This window comes from Plectropomus leopardus, chromosome 6 (genome assembly GCF_008729295.1).
Source record: "Plectropomus leopardus isolate mb chromosome 6, YSFRI_Pleo_2.0, whole genome shotgun sequence".
Classification (NCBI taxonomy): Eukaryota; Metazoa; Chordata; class Actinopteri; order Perciformes; family Serranidae; genus Plectropomus; species Plectropomus leopardus.
This window is the reverse complement of record NC_056468.1, coordinates 34,146,481-34,163,326: the sequence shown is the minus strand read 5'-3', so window position 1 is coordinate 34,163,326 and position 16,846 is coordinate 34,146,481. Positions and strand designations below refer to the sequence as shown.

The following is a 16,846-nucleotide window of genomic DNA, read 5'->3' as shown; positions in this document are numbered from 1 at the left end:
TCGCAGTGCTCTCACATGTAATTCAGGCTAAACTGTGTATTCTCCTTCCCACTGGTAATTTAAAAAGCCAGTGGAATGTGGAAAATGATTGTAGGAGTGAATGGGAGGGAAAAGATATGCCTCGCTTGGTCACTTTTGGTGTCTGAAATCCGTAGCTGAGATGGCGTTTGACTGATTTGTGTTTTGACCACATGTGCCGGACCCGCCTGCTATTCTCAACCCGTAATTCCTCCCTGAATTCAGGCATGCGACTAATTTACTGTAGGGGCAGGATTCTTTTCTCTCTCTCTTCCAGGGAGCAGAAACTTTACCCCTTTTCTGTTACAGGGCTCTGTACCAAGCGCTGTAAGTGATGCCACCTGTCAGCCTGACAGCTTATTCTCCATATGGGGAAGGCCTTTATCAGCTGCACTCAGAGGGAGCAGGAAAATGTCCACCACCTGCCAAGGATTTCTAACCTTTTAACTCATCTATAACAGGTTGCATACCATAGAGTGATCCTGTTAGTTTCCTGTTCACTTTGTCCTTTTGTCTGGTATTTGAGCAGTGACATTTTAGAGATTGTGCATTAGCTGATGTGTAAAGGCTAGCATATCAAGAAGAAGCATCTTTTATAAAGGATCTTGCAGAAGTGTTGTGCTGCCTTACCATCACAGGTCTGCATTTATTGCACACTTTTGCTGTCTTCTGCATTTGATTTCTGAGTAATACCTTACTTTAGCTCCAACCACGGGCCAAATTTGGCCCCCAATAGTGTGGTGTGTGGCACTCCTCAGCTGTTGTTTTTTTTAATTTTTTTTTTTAATGTGATTCATACTGGGAATTGTTTTTGTACTTTCTGTATACAAAGGTGCCAGAGTGCACAAAAGTGCCTAGAAATGCTTAAAAAGGCTAGAAACTCCTAGAAACGTGCTAAATCCAGACAAACATCCTTAAACCCAAGAGATGTGATAAAGTCTAAGAGATGTCCTTAAATTCTAGAAATGCCTGAAAGTCTGAGAAATGCCCTAAAATCCTAGAAATGTTGTAAAATCCTAGAAATTTCCTAAAATCCTAGAAATGTCCTAAAATGTGAGAAGTGTCCCAAACAACAAGAAATGTCCTAAAACATGGAGAAATGTGCCAAATTCCTACAAATGTCGATATACCAGAAACAGCCAATGGCCTTCTATCATTTTGCAGAAATGACCCCAAGCAAAGAAAGATGAACATCTCTGCTGCTGCTGATTGAAAAGCATAAAATAACAATTATGTGAAGGACTATTTGACTTTTCTTCAGGATCCTTGTGACAAACATCAACATTGAAAGTGGCTGTGCAAAGATGAGTTGCTGTTAAGCTACTCAAAGTGTTGCTTTTAGGAAACCAGTCCAGGTCGTGTTTTCATGTTCGCTGCTTTATGCTGCAGCAGGAAGTAGCTTTGGCACTACTACAGTAAGAGCATGGTGTGACTGTGTTACTCTTTTCCCAGAGAGCTCTGCAGTTTAATAGGCACGTCCAGCATGTCTTCCAAAGACAACCATAACTCTCAGATCCATGCTGCTGCTTTTTCTGTCAAACTACAGTGTTTTCATGCAGCCGCTGTGCAGAATGCCGGCCTGTTGTTTCAATGCATTGTTTGTGAAAATTCCTCCAGACGATGTGAAGCGATGCAGTCGGAGAAAAACAGCAAAGCTGCACCGTGGCCAAACGAAGGAGGTTTTAATAGAATTTCTAAAACACCAATTGCGAAAAGCAGGATAGCATTTTCTGATTCTGAGTGCCCTGTAATTTGAAGTGTGTGGGTTCAAGCCACTTATTTTGTGGTGATGGCTTTACTGGCGAGTTCTCCAAAAAGACAGAGGCCAACGCAGCCGAGGGTTGAGCTAGCTGCCTTGCCTTCCTCACTGATTGACCGAGCCGCTTCCCCTTTGGTATCTGGCCACAGTTGTTCTGCCTTCATGGCTAACCTCACTGGGCGTAGCTGTCCACCATTGGGTGTTTAGAGAGCCCAATAGGAGGACACCTGCTTCTGGATTTATTTACTCCGTCTCTTGCACAAACACCGTGCAGACTGTTTATGGATGCAGATGGAGAGCACTTCGTGTAAACAAATGCACAAATCTGCCTTTTCGCTAAACTGACGTCTAAACAACAACCAAACATCCTCGTATTCTAACATCCATATCTGCGATGCCTCACCCCAAATTTAGCAGCTTAGCCAAACATACTTTATGTTGCATTATTGCCTAATCTGGGCTTTAGGTCACATCCACAGAGCACTATTCACCATTGTGCCCTTTTCATATGTCAGCTCCAAGAATTTCCTAAACTGTGGAAATTCTTGTGGTCACAGAATGACAAACAATGAAAAACAAAACAAAAAAAAACTCTTACAGTACATGCACGAACACACCCTTTATTTTTTTTATATGTGTAAAACCACACAGATATAACCCAGTTCTCAAGTGACAGTGAACAACATAAAGCTAATAGAAACTTGATAATGCGTGAATTTATCTTAGCAGATTATAAACAAACTTAAAAATAAATAATTCAAATATTCAGTAAGGACTGAACAGAGGTGCACTGCAAAGGAAAAATCATTTAACCCTTGAGACCTGACCCATTACTTTGATTTCTTTTAAAAACATGCGAAAGAAAGCAATGTGCAACTTAAAAACAAATGACCATCACAAAGTATTACCTAAAAAGTTATTAAAAGATTAGTTATTTAATTGTGTGTTTGAGTATATTCAAGGAAATGACATTAAGAAAAATTAAAAACAACTATTGTGTAACATATGTTGAGTACATATTTTTTAAAATGGATAAATTGGCTAGATTTCTTTTAGAAATGTGAAGAAGCCAATTAGCAACTTAAAAAGCAATGAGCAAAAAATGTGGAAAAGAAAAAAAAAAGTAAAAAGTAACAAAGAAATACCTGAAAAATAGCAACAAAAAAACCCCCAAACAAAACAAAGCAAGGTAAAAAAAAACAAAAAAATAAGATATAAATTAATAAGATAATTGTAAGTGTTTTTCTTGGGCCACTTTTTCCTAGTTTTTTGAAAAAAAAAAAATGATTCTGCAATTCTGTGCAGCACATTTCTTGCCAAGTTGCTCATTGCATTTTTCCCATGCATGTTTTTGAAAGAAATCAGAATAATATGCTCGGGGTTTAAAAACCTGTGAATAGTGTCTATATGTAGTGCAAGAAAAGTGATGTTGATCCAGGTTTCAGAGGCTTAAACATTAATTCTCAGGTTGTTTTCTATTCACCTTTTACCATATTTTTGCAATTTGCTCATTGCCTTTCCTCGTGTTTTTGAAGCAAATTCATCCTTTCTGCTCAGCTTTCAAATGTTAAACTACTTGTGAAAGGCGTCTGAATGCAGCACAAGAAAAAACTGATATCCATCCAGGTTACATAAGGGTTAACTTTGAGAGAAATCCTCTAATGCAATAATTCATTGCATGGAATAAAGAAAAAGGTTACTTTGCCTGGTTTTGTGTGGCCTCGCTGGCCTTTGTGCACGGCTTTAAGAGAATACAGATATAACATGAAACCACCGTGTAGGGCAAGAAGTCCTTTTGAACAGTCAACTTGTGCATTTTTGTATCCGGTGCCAAGACATCTGTCGAGTGACACACCCTGTAATTATAAACGAAAGGAAAAGAAATGTCTTTTGATTATTTCCATCCTTATTGCGTGCGCACACAATAAGGTCTGTTACGGCACTTAGAACCAAAAGCTTGAGAAATGTTCTTTTCTGGGACACAATGGCGAGGCATGTCAGTAACATGATGGCACAGTAGACGGTGACAGAAATGACAAGGTTTGAAATACTGTGTTTGCATTGTAAACACTCGAATATTTGAAGTCGTAGTGACCGCTGAATCTGTGGAGCAAAGCTGAACTGAATCCAGGATGGAAACAATCAAAGCCCCAGTCTTTATTTATTTTCGTAGATATAGGCTTGTTTTAAATTTAAACTTGGATTTAGACTTTTTAGTGGATGGAAAAGCGGCGGCGTTTGCCAGGAGCGAGTGTAGGGCAGTCTGAGGAGGGTGGCTGCAGTCTATCAGCGGCCCGTGTGGAGGGTTGTGATGAGAGGGTATGTTAAAGGGTGTGCAAACAGATTATGGTGACTCACAGCGCCGCACAGCTCACAACCCTGCGCTGCTATCGGAAAGACACACTCCGACACATTTCACACAGTGAGTGTGTACAATAGGTGTGTTTGTGTGTGGCATCTGTGTAGCCCATTACTTAATGTCGCTCCAAATAGCTCTGATATTACCTGAATTAAGCCGCTGTTTCCCTGAATTAACCCTTTGTAAACTGAGCAATTTGGTTTGCTTTCTTGCAAAAACATCGAGAGAGGGCAATGAGCAACTTACCAAGGCATGGCTCAAAAAATGACATGAAAATAGTAAAAAAAGAAAAAAAAAACAAGAAAATTACTTGTAGAAAATGTACACATTTTTTAATACTTTATTTTTCTGCAACAAAATTTTAAATATTTAACTCTAATAATAAGAGACATAGCCCAAAAATTAGCAAGAAATTAGCAAAAGATTACAAGAAAATTACCTGAAAGTAAGCAAATGAAGGAAAAGTTTAAAAAAAAAAATCAAACAAGAAAATTAGTGTAGAAGTGTGGAAAATCAAGAAAAAAAGTGTTTTTTTTTTCATATTGTTTTTCTGTAACACAGTTTAAAATATTTAATTATGATAATTAGAAGCATAGTTTTCTGGACATTTTCCGCTTTTTCTCTAAACTAATTTTAAGGTCATTCTTTGTCAACGTTTACTAATTTCTTGCAATTTCTCTGACATTTTTTGCTATATTGCTCAGATTAGAGATTTTGATTTGGATGTCAGTTGTCATTTCATATATAGATTAATCTCCACCGCCGCTCCCACATATGAACATGACTTTTACATATTTCTGTACTATTTAAATTTGGTAAAATCTTGTTTTCATGTAGAGCTGCATGCAGTGTATTACTTCGCTCAGCGCCACCTTGTCCCGCTGTCATTTTCTCTGTTTGTCATGATCTGCAGGAGTTTGAGCTCCGCAGCGGGGTCGTAGTGTTAAATTCACACTAAAATCATACAAACACAAAGTCGGAGCAGTCAGCGCTGCCTAATGTAGGTTAGTGACTGCGGTGACCTGGTCCGCTGCCTACAAACTCTTCAGTAAGTAAGCTCTGGCTCTGGATCACATTTCCTGCAGGATGTGTAATTCGGGTAGATCCCCACGGACGCAACACACCTCAGCACATATGGTTTCCACCGTCGCACCTATTACACAAGCCGACTGTGTGAAGTCACCTCCAAGTCAAATAAGTAATCATCCTCAGCCCTGATCCCCTCCCTAAACTCTGACAAACACCACACACACACACACGCACGCACGCACGCACACACAGACACACACACACACACACACACACACACACACACACACACTGAGCATAGAGACTGCTGTGCTCCAGTGAAGCTTGTTTGAAATGTGACTAAAATAGTGATTAAAGTCATAGAAAATTATATTTTAATAATGAAGACCGGTAGAAGTTGTTGGATGTGACATGTAGATGTACTGTATGTATCCATCATGAGTTATCGCCTCTGAATCACACTACATTTATAGATCAACTGCAGCCAAATTCCCTCAAAGAAGATGTTTCAATCAGTATGTTTTCATGATGTTAGAAAAAGTGGAATTATTGTGTCAGTTTGACTAAAACTGGACTTTTAAAATCAAATTTCTCAAAATCTTATTAACACACGGAAATATTTTGATTCAATATTGATTTATTCCGTCATGTAAACACCACAGTCGGACTTTAACTGGATGCTGCGTTCTGCGTGTGCTCCTCATCAACGCTCTGGCCTCCCTCTGTGGTTAAGGATAGGGACTGTTTGTTATTTATGAGGGGGGAAGTGGTGCTGCAAAGCGAGTAAGGTATTAAAAATGTAAGCACTGAGGAGGGACTTATGTTTTTAATTTTGGCTTAGGTAAGGGACATTTTACTTAAAATGGTAGTATTATATATTTATTTTAAATAAAAAAAATCACGCAGCTATGCCCCTCCTCTGATTAATAAAGTACAGTTCCACAACATCTGCACAGTAGCTAAGCGATGTCCTGCCCTAAAAAAATCAGTATCAGTTTAAGTATACACTATATTTGAATATTGTCGCTTCTTCTAGAGCTTCAGCTCCGCCATTCAGTGAAGTGAAACGGCCGTTTTTCTTGATGGAGTCAGGTGTTTTCTATATAACAATTTCAAATTCCCATCAGTAAGGGCTGTCTTAAGGTAAGATAAAGTAGTCAAAATATTCTGGTGTTCTACCCCAAAGTTATTGTAAATAAACGTTATGGTTATGATTCAGTTAATGGCATAGATTGTACACATATCATAGTTTTATAGCAACTAGTTAAAAAAGGGCATATCTCTTTGTCGTGACATATTTCCGTCAACAATTGCCTGAAATCAAGCCAATTAGCTCAGGTTTAACATGGTAAATACCCCCATATAGAACTGGTTGAAATGGAGAATAATAAATGGTGGCATGAAATTTGTTACCAGGATTTTTGACCAGCAAACATAATAAAACACGATTTACTCAAACACAGAAAATATTTTTTTCATTGAAGTATTGTAGATACATTACGTGGATCCGTAGGAAGAGTAGCCACTGATGTTCTTTCAGTATTAACGAGGATCCAAATAAACAAACTCACAAAACACTCCTCAAGATTTATCCAGAAAGGGGACGAGAGTAAAGCCTGCCAGAAAAAGGGCTCCCACCTAAAAACATTCCTGTAGTACAGGCCATGTTTTCCTTACCCCAACAAATTTACACAGTTGTTAGTGATGGCCCGGGATTCCTCCTAAAGCGCAGCCCACCAATAATAAACAGTATGGCAGCTGACACCGCAAGACACCTGCACGGCTCCCTGACACTGCAGGATTGTTCCCAGGGCCCGGGGGGGTCGCTGTGGGCAGAGGTGGGCTGGAGGAGGGGGCCGCGGGGGCCTGCAGACAGGTTGGTGGTGTCGGTTTGTGTGTTTGTGTGTGTTGGGGGTTTCTACGCAGACCTTTTCAAACAAAAAAGTACTCAAATAGTGCAGCAGCTGGGCAGGAACTTCAGATATTCTAAAACTTGAATTAGGAACTATCAGATCAAACATTACAAGCACGAATCTGAGCGCACATTTGATCCTGAGAGGGCAGGGACACGCAACTTGGTTTGCTTGAGGGCCACTTTGCAAAATGACAGAAGGCCGAGGCCCATTTCAAGAGCCCCATACATGTTTCTAGGATTTTAGGATATTCCTAGGTGTTTAGGATGATTCAGGGATTTTAGGTCATTTGTAGGATTTCAGAAAATGTGTAGGAATTGGGGACATTTCTAGGATTTTAAGATGTTTCTCAGATTTTTGGACATTTTATTAGAAATTTTCTAGAATTTTAGGACATTTCTAAGACTAAGGGACCGTTCTAGGATTTTAAGAAATTTCTTGGATTTCAGAGGATTTCTAAGATTTTAGGACATTCCTGAGTTTGAGGATGATTCTGGGATTTTTGGATACTTGTAGGATTTCATAGCTTTGGAACTAGGATTTCCATAGATTTTTGGGATTTGGGGAAATTCCTAGAAGTTAAGGCTGTTTCTAGGATTTTAGAACATTTCTAGGATTTCTGAAATTTGCTAGAATTTTAGGACATTAGGGTCTTATCTAGGACCTCTGTTGAGGGTTGCAGGGAATCCTCCACTGGCAGATTTTGATGCTGTTTTTTGTACTCTGTCACCTTATTTATACTAAAAGTACAACAACATTGTGAATAACTTTATTTTTATTGCAGATTAGATCACGCTTGTCTCCCACTTGGCACTCTGCTGGGGGCCAGATTTGTGCCCTGGGCTGTAAGTTGAGTATCACTGTGCTAACGGCACATTTCACTTGTTTGGCTGGTTAGTTTTTTTTTTTTTAGCTGTTTCACGCTCTTTCTGTGTCACACACACCACACAAACAGTCACACACACACACATTTAGACGTACCCTCCTCATGCCACAGGATGTCAGGTGGTCCGGCCATTGTGTCCCCACCTGTAGGACATTGTCAAAGCACAAAGGAGGGGCACAGTACGTGTCAGCCTGCTGTCAGCTCCTGTTTGACTTGAATTTGTAAATCCCTCTCTTTCAGCCGAGGGGCTTTGAAAGATTAGCCAAAGGTTTGCGGAGTAGTTCACATCTGTGTGGGTTTTACTTATTGTCAGGGGGCAGCGTATCCCTCTGCAGTTTTCACAGGCCACAATAATTACGATTGTCAACACTGTTCAAGTTTCACTGTTTGCTTCTGAGCTCATAAACATGTTCGTAGTGGATTTTTTTGAGGGCGGGGTCCCCACGAGGATTTGACGTGCTTTGTTGTGTTTATCAACAGCACGGATCATGGATTTAAAGGAAACTCCTGGTCTACTGTTCTTAACTGGTTTATGTAACCTTCATCTTAAGGTCACTGGTGTTTTCCTTGCAGCCAGCTGAAATTTCAACTGTGTACAGAAAAGAGTTTCAAAGAGGAGCAAACTGAATATTGAGTATCACAAAAGAGCCAGAGTCTGTACCTGGGACCTGCACAGCGCTCAGCTTCTCAGGCGCTCACCACACTGATGTTTGCCATAAAGCGGGGCCTCTCACTCGCTGCCCTGTGAGGTCACAGCACCTGTTCTTGGTAATTGCTGGCAGGTGACGTAAGGCCTCCACTTGTTTTCCATGGTGTAAGGTGGAGGTCCCCACGCTCCCTCCGACATCAGGGCTGGAATGTCGTGTTGGTTGTTTGCAGCAAATAAGCGAGTCTGACTCCCTCCCCCCAAGTTCCCTGAGAGAGAAATGAACTTTGGCTTACCTGTCAAAGGCCACTTAGTTAAGCAAAATTTAATCATGCAATGCATTTCAAGGGTAAGGTAAAAGCTTTTTCTCCCTGATTTTATGCTCTTGCTTGTTTCCACAGCTCTTTTTTTTCCAGAAACTGAAAAGAAAAGTTAACCAAAAATGTAATAACATGTTTATTGCATGTTTTCGGTTAAAGGGATAGTCTGGCTTTTTTAAAGTTTAGTCGTATGAGGTGCTTATCATCGACCGTGTATTACAGTAGATGGCATTTGGGATACCACCAGTTTGGAGAAGCAGGCTGGAGTCAGACATGGAAGCTAAGTAATGTGTTGCTGTGGAAAAAAGGTTTTAGTTTAAGTATCAGTTTAAGTGTATGCTTAGTTTAGAGTATTTTCACTACTTTGCCTTTCCGTCAGACAGCCTGCTCCATCAGGAAAGCCTTCGGTTTCCCGTCTATGCTCTCATTAAAGCCACCAGACTGCATTGAGAAAAACAGTAATTTTAGCTTGCTGAACACAGAGGCTGCTTCTCCACAGCAGTTTCAATCAGTTGGTTTGTTTGTGTTGTTGTGTGACTTTGGTGAATCTGAACTAACCCTTTTTAAATGCCAAAGTCACTCAAAAACATATAACCACTCTTAAAAAAAACTGAACTATCCCTTTATGAAAGTCATGCATTAAACATGTTAACACATTTGTGGTCCATTTTTCTTTGCAGTTTCAAGTCATCAGAGCGTTTCAATCTTACACTGTCGAGCAGCAGATCATGCTGCTGCAGCAGCTGCTGTCCAGCAGCAGATAATAACACCCCAAATGATTCTGTCCAGCCGCATTCTCAGCAGACACCATTCAGCGGAGTATCATGCAGATGCAAAAGGTGGCTTTTAGGATCTTACAAAAACACTGCAAAAGCATCAGTATTTCACAACGTCAGAATGAGAAAGGATTGGTAAAATTGGTGAGTCATTTTCATGGAAGTATATACCAGTAAGCAGAAAAAACTGCAATATAAAAAAACTAGGATTTTTGCTCATTTCTAGGATTTCAGGATGTTTCTAGGATTTTAGGACATTTCCAGGAGTTTTGGACATTTCTAGGATTTGAGGACATTTCTTGGATTTTAGGATATTTGTCGAGTTGTAGGAGGTTTTTAGAATTTGAGTACATTTCTGGGATTTTAGAACTTTTTTTTATTTTAGGATGTTTTTAGGATTTGAGGACATTTCTTGGGTTTAAGAACATTTATAGTATTTTAGGACCTTTCTAGGATTTTGGAACATTGCTAGGATTTCAGGACATTTTGAGGATACTTCCAGGACTTTTATGATTCTGGGATATTTGGACATTTCTAGTATTTCAAAACATTTCTAGGATTTTAGGACAATTCTAGGATTTTAGGACATTTCTAGGATTTTAGGGCATTTCTAGGATTTGAGGACATTTCTTGGGTTTAAGAACATTTGTAGGATTTTAGGACATTTCTAGGATTTCGGAACATTTCTAGAATTTCAGGACATTTTTAGGATACTTCCAGGACTGCACAGTAAAAATCAAGCCTATAGGGAACCAATCTAAACGGTAATGGTATCATTTTATACCCATCACACTGTGCTATCAAAATTCACTGTATAATAATAATTTAAAGAGAAAAAAATGTCTATTTTCCAGCTGAACTGATATTTTTATCACCACTACCCAAATGCCTCCTTTCCTTTGCCGGGTCCACCTGATGATGTGTTTCCAAGGCTGGCTGCAGGAGGACAGAAGCCAGTAGATAGGGTATCTGGCCCAGGCCTCCAGCCAGCTGTGAACCTGATAGCATCTGTTTTAAACGTTTGAGAGACAGAGAGAAAGGAGCCCTCTTTTCTTCTGAGCTCTGGAGCGCTAGTTATCTCACGCCTTTTTAGTAAAGGGATCCACAGATGGCCCGTGTCCTGACAGTCATACAAATGTGATATCACCGGCCGAGGTATTCTGCTCGGATCCTCTTACTGTGTTACTGTAGGCCCACAAGTGGGACTCATTCATGCTCAGAGTAAACAAGACAAGTCAGAGACAAAAAAAGAGTCCTTTTGTGGAGACAAAGCAGAAACGCTTCTTTTTATCTTTGTGACGGCAGACAAAACAGCCTCTTCACACCTGAGTGTCCTCTGTTTGGAGTTCTTCACATCCATTGTCATCGCGTGTTATCTAAACCATCAAATCGACATGAAAAGATCATTTCATGTTCTGCTGTCACCTGAGGGGATTTGGACAACTTGCCTTTCATTTGCTTTGTCTGAATCTGGTGACAAACCTATTTGTTATGCTTTTTTTCCTGGTTATGTCTGGTTTAGGCTCACTTCAAAGACCCGGTCTCTGATGTGCAGGCAGGAGACTGTCTTTAGATTTATGTCTTTTGTTTGTCTTGGCGAATGCGAGCCTTTTTTCTTCTTACTCATAGAGTTGTAATCAGCAGAAATCAGTGTTTGGATTATAGGAAGCCAAGCTGTTGCCCTCACATCCAGTAGTTCCTTTTCTTTTAGCTCTGAACTCCTAAGCCACAGGAGCTCCTTAGTAGTAATCTTTCTTTAACAGCTAATATTTGACTGCTGTGTTTACTTTCGGAGTCTTTTTTGCCAATAAAGTTAAAATAATTACATTATTGTAGCAGTCAAATAAGATGCTACCCAGTAGAGTCATTCTCAGGTCTGACTATTATATTTTATGGTCATTGCATCGTTAAAAATATTTTCTCAAAGTGTGAACTATCAAATATAATTGGTGAGCATCGTGCTATGGCAGCGTATCCTCATAGAACGATTAGTATGATATCCATACATGTTTTTAGAGATTTTAAGACGTTTCTCAGGTTTGAGGACATTTCTAGGATTGTATGACATTTTTAGGATTTCAAGACGTTTCTTAAATTTTAGGATGGTTCTAAAATTTCAGAACATTTAAGGACATTTCAGACGATTCAAAGATTTTTTTTGAGGATTTTAGGACATTTTCAGGATATTCAGCTGCTTCTCAAATTTAAGGGCGTTTCTAGAATTTTAGGGTGTTTCAAGTTTTTTGGGGATGTTTCTCGAATTGTAGGACGTTTCTAGGATTGTAGGACATTACTCAGATCTGAAAACATTTCTAGGATTTCAGGATGTTTCTAGAATTTTAAGATGTTCTAGGGCTTTGGGACACTAGGGGTTTAGCTAGGACCGCTGTCTCGGGGTGTGGGGATCCTCCACTGGCACCTTTTTTTGATGAACAAGCACTATTTTGATGCTGTTTTATGCGCCCTGGTGCCTTACGTATATCACAAGCACACAGAAATTCAGTCACAGCACCCTATTTGGGCCCAGAGTTGAGTTGCCACTGCGGTAGGCTTTTCAGGAATGGTGTTAATTTACTGTTAAATACAAGTAATCTGCATTTACAAAGACCAAATCTCACCTTTTATTAATATTTTAGTCCCACTGTTTGTCTTTACTTGACTTTTACTGCCTTGTTTTTAACCCCAAAAGCTCCTCAACTACTTTTACAAGTTAGAGTATTAAGTTTTAACTCAGGACTCCACATTTCATGTCATTCCAAGCTACATTTTTGCCCGGCCTGTAGGAGTGTTGGAACGGAACTGAAACTCTAGTTAGTGTAAGTCGAAGGATTCAGCTTGAGTCCCACGCACTTATCTGAGCAGGATACTCTGTAGACGGCCCACCCCGGCGAGCTCGGGCCATCGCGGGACAGCATTAGTTGGGAGTCGTTTCTGATTTGAACCGTATAACATGAGCCTTTGAATTTCAAAGTGGGAGGATTTGTAATGGATCCACTCTATCTGTCCACTTTTAACAAGTGACATTGGCCTTCCTGGCTTTTACTCAGGAGAGGCTTGATGGCCATGATTATTTACGCAGAGGCTTTCCTTCTCTTTCTCTCTTTTTACAGTCGGTCATTTTCATAAGGGATCATAATCCTCTTGGACAGGAAGTATCTGGCTATATAGACTACGCCCACAGACTCAAGACCCAAGATTTTGAACCATATTTCAGCGGAAAGAAGAGACTCATGCCAGGACGCTCAGATTTATGGTAAGTCTCCTTCCATTGTAACATGTCCACGTTGGTTGGGGAGGCCTTGACTCAAGTGTGATTTGACAAGATTTGAAGGGTACGGAAATCTTATTATCCGGGATTAAAGACTCAGGTTGACGTGAGAGACCAATATAGGCTTGGAAGGAGCTGTGCAAAGGGCCGCTGTAGTTAGTGTATACAGCAGCAGCCCTTGTTGCCTCAGCAGAGATGTGGAATAAATATACACTTCTGAGGTAAAGCTGAGCGGAGCTGCCAAAGTGCTGAACCTGTCTGGACAAGACAGACATGAATTAGCGTCAGGATTAAAGTGGGTTTAAACCACGAGACTGTGATCGTCTTTTAATGTGCAGTCAATTTGTCATCACAGATAATAGATTTAATGGCCTCAAGATTAGGTGCAGTAATAGATAAGTAGATCAGCTAATTGATAGATTTAAAATGCGTGTTAACTTCATCGGCTTTTGAACACACTATCATTAGAAGTACTTGTGATTTCATATTAGATATTTATGAATTTCGGATTTTATCCAAACTCTTCTCACCTATTTGAAGTGGGATTTGGGGATTTTTTGGCAAAAGATAATATTTTATACAATTTTTAGGTCAACATCTTTGGGTTTTCTGAGCATTGGTCACAAAGCAAACATTTTTTTATTGGTATTTTAATTGTTGGTAGATAAATCAGTAATGACAGTAATTGTTCATTGCAGCACTAGCCATGTGCTTGTATGTGTTTCAGTCAGTTCTCATTCTGAACTTGTAAAATACCACTGCTTTGACAGTGCTTTTTGCATAAAAGTCACCTTTTGTGTCCACATGAAACGCTGTTGGACATCACTGAGAACGTGCACACGTCCACATGAAATACGGCAGATAGCATCAAGTTGACATGCTTTGGTAACGACATAATATAAGGAGCACAAGGGTACCTACAGGGCAGCAGGAAGGGCGGTGGATGGAACAACAAACCCCGGACTTTGATGCAAGAGTCCAGTGGTCACTTCCTGTCTGAATGTGATGTTTTTTCTTCACCATACGATTTTGTTTCCTAAACATAACCACGTGCAGTGTTTGACATTACTGTAGCAGCATCCCAGAACACCAACAGCAGACGCAGAAGGATACCTAGAGCATAATAAGCCGCAATATGTGACAACTTAAGATGAGAACTTCATGGTATTTTTAAAAGTGCAACAATTTTGGACACCAAATACAGACTTGGTGTGCAAAGGCCTTTAGACTGACAGTGGCCAGGTGGTTTGCGTGAAAGACATTTGTGATTATCACTTCTGATGAAGCAATTTAATCCTTATTTACAAGCATATTGAAAATTTTAAAAGTGTTGGTAATAGTATAAGCCAGAAGAACCAGTAGCTGTCCCAGAAAGACACCTTTACTATTGGAATCATTTGAAAAATACTGTTATCCCATAAAAAAGCTACTTAGGCTGCTAGACACCTCGTGTACTGTATGCTGAACAACCACTTGCATCAGTGCCAGTCGCACATTTCCAGGCCAAGCCACAGGTGAACTGCTGACCTCGCAGGTGTAAGCTAAAATCTGGTCTGTGTCCCTCAGTGGGGCAAGTAACATCTCTCTAATTCGTTGTCTATCAGGAGAGCTGTAGAGAGCTGTCAGCAAATTATCGGAGCCAAAACCTTTCCCACATTCCACATGCTCGTGCATAGAAACATATTACCAACATTTCAGATACGTGCGAAAAATCCCATGAGGACAAATTCTGCAAGTTAGGGGGTAATGAGAGTGTGTGTTACACGGTGATTTTCAGAGTTCAGCCAAATGACGTGAACCCTGTGTAACCTGTCTGACACCGGGCAGAGCATGGGCTCGAACGTGCTACTGTGAACAGATCATAAAGGTAACTCTTTTTTTTCCATGATGATCTTATTTTCTTAGTTTTGACCATCAGTCCTTTTGGATATATCAAGGCCACAGGTTACACTTTACAACAGAGACAAACATTACGATCACAGAGGCTGTAAACAAATCCCAGCTTGACCGTAATATTTGGAGTCAAAATCATACAGCGCATTCCTGAAATGACCATTATGGTTTTTCACGGCATTGTAAAACTGCTTGCCAGAGCAACTACAGTAAGTGCAGGGAAGTCACAGCTGAACTGAGACGTCCAGTAGCTCAGTAGAAGCACTGGAAACCATATGGACGTTCCAATGGAGAGTTTTGTGTGTGTGTGTGTGTGTGTGTGTGTGTGTGTGTGTGTGTGTGTGTGTGTGTGTGTGTGTGCGTTTGCGCGTGTGTGTGCGTGTGTTGTCACCTTTCGCAAGTATTCAAACCTTTGAACCCTTTGAAGCAAGTTGTTGATTTCTTTTAAAAACATGAGGAGAAAGACTATGAGCATCTTAGCATGACATATTCCTCAATTTGCGAGGAATTAGTCATTTAGAAAATTAGTTTAATTTAAAATTAGGAAAAAAGTTTTAAACTAAACTACATTTGTAATTATCATTGATATAAAATATGATTTATTTTAATTTTATGCAAAAAAGTGGCTTAAATCTGGATAAAAAGTCAACTTAAGACAGCTTCTGGTAGACAGTCACAACCCTGTTGTATCCTCAAAGGGGATATGACGCCACTGACAGACGAAATGGAATGTATCCTTGATCAAAATTTAAAATTCTTAAAAATTAAGATTTCTTCTAGCTTTGAACATTGTTGGAATATCGGTCTAGTTGTTTTTAGATGTTTTAATGGGCTAAAGTTACATATTGTGCCTTCAAATAATGATTCACATGCAAAGTTTTGTCATGCAGCAACATTATTTGCATTGGCTCCTTAAAAGCATCCACTGTTCATTAATAATTGCAAACCTTTTGAGAACAAAACATTGTTCTTTTAGTTCAAAACGTTTGAAACGTTTGTTTTTTGCTCCAGCAGTTAAAGGATGACAAGAATGACAGTCTGCGTTTTATTTTTAGAAGTGGTTTTCCCTTTCTTTGAAACCAAAGTGTCAGACACGCGAAGCTTTGTTGTTTTATTTATCCATTTCTCACCATGTGTGCGCTCGTGGCCTTGAACTCGGCCTCCTCTTTGCCGAGTGGAAGCCCTAACAAGCTGGAGGTGTGAGTCATTGGGCGAGCATGCCTGGAGGTGCAGCCTGCCCCCTAATGATGCTTTTATGAGGCTTCCCCCCTGCACGGGTCTCCCTGCCCTCCCTCCATCTGATATCGGACTTCACACTCCCTCTCTCCATCTCCTCTCCCACTAAAACTCCATCAGATTTACACATCTCTGTCTTTATTTCAGGCTTTTCTAACCTCGCGTTCCATGCTTTGCTACCTCTCCCCTTCTCTCCTTTCCTGTGTCGCCCCCCCCTCTTTTTTTCATCTCTGTCGGGAACAATAACACCCAGTGTGGTTGCCGCTAAGAGGGAGCAGATGCTGGAGCTGCTGCCCACTCAGTGCACTAAACCTCCCACCGCAGGACTCTGAATCCTGTCCCTCCTCCTCCTCCACAGCCACAAAGAACACAGAGCAGCGACACCAGCGCCAGCTCTGGCCTCCAACTCCCACCTCCAGCAACGAAGGGTGGATAGGTTCACGTACACAGTCTGCAAAGTCTCCAGGAGAAAAAAAAAAGCAATGAGTTGCTCCTTGGAGCGAAATATGTGAATTTAACCCTTTGAAACTTGGGCAAATTGGCTTGATTTCTTTAGAGAAGATAAATAGGCATAAGGCAATGGGCAGTGTGAGAAGAAATGACCCAAAAATTATCAAAAATTTAGTTAAAAAATAATTAATAATTAATTAAAATAATAATTTAGAAAATGAAATTTAAAGAAAAAACTCAAAGAAAGAAGAAAAAAGAGAAAAAAATAACAAGGAAATGGCCTGAAAAGGTTC

The 16,846-nt window shown here is 40.1% G+C and overlaps 1 protein-coding gene across 1 annotated transcript in view; it reads left to right on the top strand.

Moving 5' to 3' along the window:
* The window catches only part of cfap299 (cilia and flagella associated protein 299), a 91,890-nt gene that overhangs the window by 58,911 nt on the left and 16,133 nt on the right, over positions 1–16,846 (top strand). The window contains 1 exon segment of the mRNA XM_042487771.1: positions 12,817–12,959. Within this exon segment, the coding sequence (XP_042343705.1) occupies positions 12,817–12,959 (143 nt within the window).